Genomic DNA, 6,744 nt, shown 5'->3' with positions numbered 1-6,744 from the left:
GAAGAGCAGCTTCCTTACGTTTACGTTGGATCTTGCATACGCCTCACCTGGGAAAACCCCTTCGTGGAGGAAGGCAATCAAGCTTTCCTGCTGCAGGAATCAATTCCTGGGGAACGGCATCATCTAACCCTGCAGCAACCCAGAAATTGGGCTGCTCCTCTTGCATGTGGCAGAGCTGTGGGTGCAGAGCAGCCCCTCAGGTGAGGCTGAGGAAAGCCATGGAAGGCAAAAGCAAGAAATAAGCTGGAAAAGACATAGAAAAGCAGCGAAGGGCTTAAAGGGCTCCTGGAGAGGTGATGTCCATGCAAAGAACGATTGAAAATGTTACCTGCTAAATACTCCTGCAGTAAATCACGCAGCTCTGCATCTCAGCATGGCCGCTCTCCTGGTTCCCGTGGGGTTTTCAGTCCCTTCTTTAGCTTCTCTCAGTGGCTGAGGTGCTTTAGCACACGTTTGCTCTGTGCCTGGAAGAGGAGCCAAGGCCAGGAGCGATGGAGGGGGAGCAGCTATTTAGCATCCCTGCTAAAAAAATCAAAAGGCATTTTTAAATTTTTTCCCTTTATCCTAACCCATTGTCTCACGTGTTGCAGGCTGTCCCACTAGTGGGGAACATTTGCCATGGACAACGGTCATGTAAGCAGATACCGCTTAAGCGGTGAGTACTTCTGAGCGAGCCCCAGGGAAGGGTTTTGCGGGCAGAGCTGGCCACGGCTTGCATGGCGAGCTGCTCTCAGGAGGGATTGCTGATCCTCACTGCTTTCTGCAGGAGGAACTCTTTGCTGCACATGCGCATGGGGTTTAGTTTCCTAATACAAGCATAAACTGCTTAAAACCGCAAGGCTTTCCAACATTAGGTGCTCAGCCCTAGAGAATGGGCAGGTACGTGTAGGAAGTGGGTTTCCAGCTCAACTGGGATTTGCACCTGGAGTTATTCAGAAGTACGAGACAGTAAAGGGTTATTTTTCCCCAATTTTGCCCCCTGCCATAGTGGAGTGGGTGAACTCCTTGGAGCTGGACAGCACCAAAAACCTCCATGCGTAGGAGTGCCCTAGAAAGCTGCGGCGCTTCCCCCAGCATCCTTAGCCGGGGCTGCAGGGGATAAATCACAGCCCTTTGCAGATCATAAGGGGTTTGGGTTGGGGTGGAGGAAGAAGGACGTGGCTCCTTCCCCGAGGCTTTAACCCACGAGATCGCTCTGGGCTGCTTGTGGCCCTCTGGCAGGATCAAAGTTAGGTGCTTTGGATGCAGATAGTTGGTTCCTTTTGATACACCCCTTTGCTGGCTCCTGCCGGAGGAGGTTTGGGAGGGCGGGGGGAAGCAGCGGGTTGTCCCTCTGCTCAGATGTGATGTGGGAGTAAGCCTGGCTTGGGCTTTTTCTGGCTCTGAAGCTGCTGCTGAAGGAGGGAGCGCCGCGGCGTGACGTGGGAGGACTCCCCAGCAGTGCTCTGTAATGAGAAATCTTCCCCCCCCAGTCCCTTTTTTTGTGTTAACAGTAAGTGAGTGGTGTTGGTTCAGTCACTGGTGTGATGGAGGCTGGTGCAATGCAGCAACAACTGCTCAGTGTACCATCGCAGGGCTGCTGTGTCCTCCCCGCTTTGCAGCCGCAAGCCCGGGCTTTCTCCTTCCTGGATCACATCAGCAGCAGTTGTGGGGTTTTCCCCATTTCCAAAAGCTTTTTGTTTGTGTGTTTGTTTGTTGGGTCTTTTTTTTTTTTTCCTGTTTCTGGATTTTCTTGGCATCCTCAGCCCGTGGGAAACCAGGCAGCAGTGGGGCTTTCCCTGTGGTGGGAAGGGCGATCAGATGTGCGCTGAGCACAAGTGGGACAGATCTGTAGCTGGTGAAGGGGCCCCCCGGCACCCCTGGGGTGATGCAGCCATTCACTGATCTTCTTTGTTTGCTGGGGAACAAGGCTGAAATACATGTGCACTTCACCTCCCAGGAAACAAAGTGAGGACTGTGATTTTTTTGGCTTGTAAAGCTGCTGCCCGACACCATTTGCAACCCGCCCAAGTGGGACGCTGTGGTTTATCCCCCCCCGTGGCCGATCCCATCCTCACAGCTTAGAGCTGAGGTTCTGGCATGGGAGCAGCAGAGGATGAAGCCTCTGCCCTGGGGTCGTGGCCGGCTGACGGTGCCTCTTGTCCCCTCACAGTCGCCACGAGCCCGCCTCGGTGGGAGATCGGTATCTACGCTGCCGGCGCCTTGGCACTGCTGGGGATAGCCGCCGTCAACCTCTGGAAGCTCTGGCGCTCCGGCAGCTCCCCGGCCCCTTCCCCCTTCCCCAACTACGACTACCGATACCTGGAGCAAAAGTACGGGGCAGCGTATTCGGATGTCAAACACAAGGTAAAAGGGTGGAAAGTTTGGCTCCCCTCCTTTCCCTTTGCAACACGCGAGCCGCTGGAGGGGCAAAAAATATTGCCTGCATCCTCTTGCGGGGGGGAAAAGCCACGGGCAGTGACCTGGTGCTGCTGGGGAGTTTGAGGGATCAGCACAGAGGTGTAAATAGGGCTTGGGAGCCGCAGGAGGTGCAGGGTTTGCTGCCGCGGCAGCTTGAGGCCAAGCAGGGGCTGTAAGGCGTCCAAAAAGGCGCCAGTGAATCCCAGCTGTCCCCGGCTTTGTACGGAGGGATGGGATTGCATCACCTGGTTTTCCCTTTCCCTGTTCACAGCGAGGGATGGCCCCGAGCTCGCAGAGGGCGCTGGATAAGACCTCACCCATCCGCAAGGCCAGCCTGCGGGCAGATGACACCTTCGAGAGCATTAACGAGCTGGGGAGCCTGGAGCTGATGAGCAAAGACCTGGGCTTGGCCTCCTACGGCCCCTTGAAGAAATCCATCTCGGCTGACTCCCTCAGCTCCATCTCCTCCATCGGGAACAACTTTGGGCAGGATTTCACAGTGGGGCAGGTGGAGGTCTCCATGGAGTACGACGGGAAGGCAGCCACCTTGCACGTGACGCTGCTGCAGGGCAAGGACCTGCTGGAGAAGGACGACGCTCGCTTCGAGTCCTGCTTCATGCGCATCAGCCTACTCCCGGCCGAGCAGATCGTCGGCATCTCCCGGGTGAGCCGCTTGCCCCTCTTTGCATGAAAACCCCATGTGTACGTGGCATCGCTCACCACGTGCCCGCTGCAGCCTTCGCTTTTGGGTCGCAGCATCCCTCGGCCAAGCTCCCCGAGACAGTGATGGGCCCTTGGGAGGAGGGAGGTCCGGACACGTTGGGGCTGGGTGCGGTTGGCATGGGATTTTTGCAGCCCTGCTCAGGGAGTTCAGCGTTCTGTGGCATGGGGGGGTCCCAGCTGGGTTTGTGCATCAGAGACCTGGCAGAGGCAGAAATTTCCCCCTCTTGACTGGGACGTGCGATGACTTTGTCATCTCTGAGCGTGGCTTGCGGCAACTTTTCCTGCTCAGCTTCCCCTGCTCTGGGGGCCGGGGATGCTGAGGAAGGTGGAGGAAGTGGCCGCGGGGGGGATTTGGGGAGAGGCAGCATTTTGGGGACATGCTGCTGGCATCGTGCCGTGTCCCCGCATACTTGATTCACCCTAACGAATCCCGAGCGCGGCGCCCCACGGTCGCCTCTCCTTTCTGCAGCAGCCGCGATGCTTTCCCTCCCCACATGGGAGGAGGTGGCCAAAGATCCAGGTGGCTGTACCGGCACCGGCAGGGCCAGAACCAGGGGTGTTTTTGGGGTGAAACATCCCTTTTCAAGTGCACCAAAAGCTGCTGTCAGAAAGCAGGAGCCTCAGTTTTCTTTCAGCAGCTGCTTTTTGCAAACCTCAGAGTTAGCCAGTTTGATTTAATCAAGATATTCCAGAAAGGAGCAGAAAGCTTCATCCCACTAAAGAAACCTTTCCACGGGGTGGAGGTACCTTTCCAGTGAGCACAAAACCACTGCCTTTAAAATATTTCCACAGCGCCCTTTTAAGACCATTTTTCCATCCAAAGATCAGGCTTTTTATTTATGCTCTGGAGATATTTATTATTTAGCATCATTATTTATAATTCACCAGCGCTATTTACCCTCTTTTGCTGTCCTGAGACAAGTCATAAAGACACATTTGGTTCTTTTCCTTTAATGCTTTGCAGTACTTATGTGTTTGTTTTTTTTTTAAATAGAAGCTAACATCTCTGTTGTACCTTCCATCCAGAGATCCCAAAATATAATGTCAGCTGCAGACAGATAGTCATTGGTGCTATAAAGCAGATAGCTGCAAATCTGCTTTTCCCATAGAGGTACTTTAATCCCCCAGGGACTCTAGGGATCGGTGGTATCCGATGGGAGAGCGTGGGACCGCTGCACTAGGAAGGGGATGATGGAAGGTACCACCTCGTGAGCTGCTTCGTGTCTTTCGTCCCAGGGATGGAGCACATCTATGAGAAGACAGACAGATGTGAGAAAGTCCTTGGGATGAGATGAACCATCTCCCCACTGCTGCTGGGGAGTCCGGGCGGCTCTTGGGGTGATGAAGCCTGATGGGTTCAGGGCTGAGCCCCCTGCTCCCACAGCAGGATCCCTTTTCCACTGCAGCACACGGCTTTGGATGGGTAGCAGGGAGCTGGTGGCTCCGCTTTGCTCCGTGCCATCCACGGCTGCGGCTTTCCATCCCATGGGAGCACCAGGCCCCCTTTTAGCACAAAACCCTGACTTGTGGGTGGTACCTTGGACGCCAAAAGAAATAAGGCTGGAGTAGGGGAAAAAGAGTCTCTAAAGCCATGATTTCAGAGCAGTTCCCCCCACCAGCGCTTTCGGACCGGGTAGTGACCAGCACCCTGCAGGATGGGGCCCCGGGAAGTTGCTGCTGCGTTTGCTCCAAATGAATGATATGACGCAGAGATGATGTCTGGCAAAAAGCATCATCCCCATTTGGCACGTTTAGGGCTTGTGAAGCCCGTGGGCTTCGGAGAGGGGCTGGGGGTTACACCCCCTCGGCCAAAACCCGTAGCCTGGAGCGGCCAAATCCCGTAGCCTGGAGCGGCTGAGCCAGCCACACATCCGAGCTCCCAGGGCACAGGGATGCCCGGCTCTTGCATCTGAGAGCACCAGACCAACCTTAAATTTTTAATTAAAAGAATTAATAGGCAACGGGGCAGGTCGTGGCCCCTATTTTCTACCCCAATTGCTGAGCGGCTGCTGCAGTCAGGTGGGAAATAACTTTTGTCTTCATGGAGGCTGGGACCCCCCAGCTCCTTTGGGAGCCACCCCAGAGCCGTGCACTCCTTGCAATTCCCACGAGCGAAATGGGGTAGATCTCAGATGCGGCCCCAAAACCCAGTGGGTATCAAGGCAATCCCCCCCTTCCCCGTGGCAGATTCAGCGGAGCGCCTACGCCGTGGCCTTCGACGAGCGCTTCTCCATCCCACTGGACCCAGTGGCGCTGGAGGAGAACAGCCTGCGCTTCTCCGTCTTCGGCATCGACGAGGACGAGAGGAACGTCAGCACTGGCGTGGCCGAGCTCAAGCTCTCCGACCTGGACCTGGCCACGCGTCCCTTCAACGCCTGGCTCTACCTGCAGGACATGAACAAGGTGAGCAGGGGGGTGTGGTCCATCTCCCACCCAGGTTTTTTGGGGGGTTTCTCCTCCCTGGGGGCTGGGGTCGATGGGTGATGGGACGTTGTGCCCCGCAGGCGGTGGACACGGTGGGGGAGATCCTGCTCTCCCTGAGCTACCTGCCCACGGCCGAGCGCCTGACGGTGGTGGTGGTCAAAGCCAAGAACCTCGTGTGGACCAACGGCAAAGTGACCGCAGGTGAGTGGGGGATGCTGGGTGGGCACAGGGGTCCCTTGGTCTTCCGCAGGCTGGAGGTAGGCTTTCATCCCGGTTTATCCTACTATGCTACACAGATATTTATTGGAGTGGCTCCCGCTGAGGACAGACCCTACCAGGAAGGTCCACCAGAGATGGTTTTCCCCACTTTCTCCATCTCGCAGGGGAAAGGCATGACTGACCACGGGGTTTTTCTCTCCCCCCCACCCCGAGCAGATCCCTTCGTCAAGGTGTACCTGCTGCAGGACGGGAGGAAGATCAGCAAGAAGAAGACAGCAGTGAAGAGGGATGACACCAACCCTGTGTTCAACGAGGCCATGATTTTCTCGGTGCCGGCCATTGTGCTCCAGGTCCGTCCCGGCTCAGGGGACATGTCCCAGCCTGGGGGGCACATCCCACTGCTCCTCGAGGTCCCCAGGTCCCTGCGCTAGTGAGGACTCCCTGGGGTGTGAGAGGTTCTGGGGGGATCATAGGAGCTGTGGGGTGGAGGCCATATATGCACCTATATGGTTTGGGGGGATGTACGCATGGGGTAGGGGGTATAGGGGGATATGTATGTATGGGGTATGACTGTTGGGGGGGAATGGGTATGTGTGGGTTGGGGGATATAGGGGTATGCATATGTATAGGGTATGGTTGTGTATGTGGACGGGTGCATATATGGATTTAGGGGATGTGGGGAAAGTAGGGGGATGTGTAATTATGGTGGTGGGGTATAGGAGGATGCATATATACGGGGTATGGTTGTGTATGGGGATAAGCATATATAGTTTTCAAGTACGGGGGGGTGAGTATGGGGCAATGAGTATGAATGGGGTGGAGGTATAGAGGGGTGTGTAGATACGGGGTATAGCTATTTTGGTGGATGTGTATTTATGGGGTGGGGGATATATAGGGGATGTGTATGTATGGGTTAGTATTGGGGGATATGTTTGTGTGTGCATGTGTGGCTGGGGAGCGTATGGGGCTATGTATATA

General features: G+C 55.6%; 1 protein-coding gene across 1 annotated transcript; it reads left to right on the top strand.

Moving 5' to 3' along the window:
- Nucleotides 1–469: 469 nt before the first annotated feature.
- Nucleotides 470–6,196, top strand: SYT12 (synaptotagmin XII; the record flags this gene model as incomplete). The annotated part of the gene is given in 7 exon segments (XM_009572270.1): nucleotides 470–655; nucleotides 2,153–2,346; nucleotides 2,672–3,064; nucleotides 5,311–5,526; nucleotides 5,628–5,748; nucleotides 5,983–6,146; nucleotides 6,149–6,196. Coding segments are annotated over 7 exon segments (1,173 nt in total), but the record flags the coding sequence as incomplete, so codon positions are not given.
- Nucleotides 6,197–6,744: the final 548 nt, after the last annotated feature.

This window comes from Fulmarus glacialis, unplaced genomic scaffold, assembly GCF_000690835.1.
Source record: "Fulmarus glacialis isolate BGI_N327 unplaced genomic scaffold, ASM69083v1 scaffold40322, whole genome shotgun sequence".
Taxonomy (NCBI): Eukaryota; Metazoa; Chordata; class Aves; order Procellariiformes; family Procellariidae; genus Fulmarus; species Fulmarus glacialis.
The sequence above is the reverse complement of the archived record's forward strand: the minus strand, read 5'-3'. Positions and strand labels throughout refer to the sequence as shown.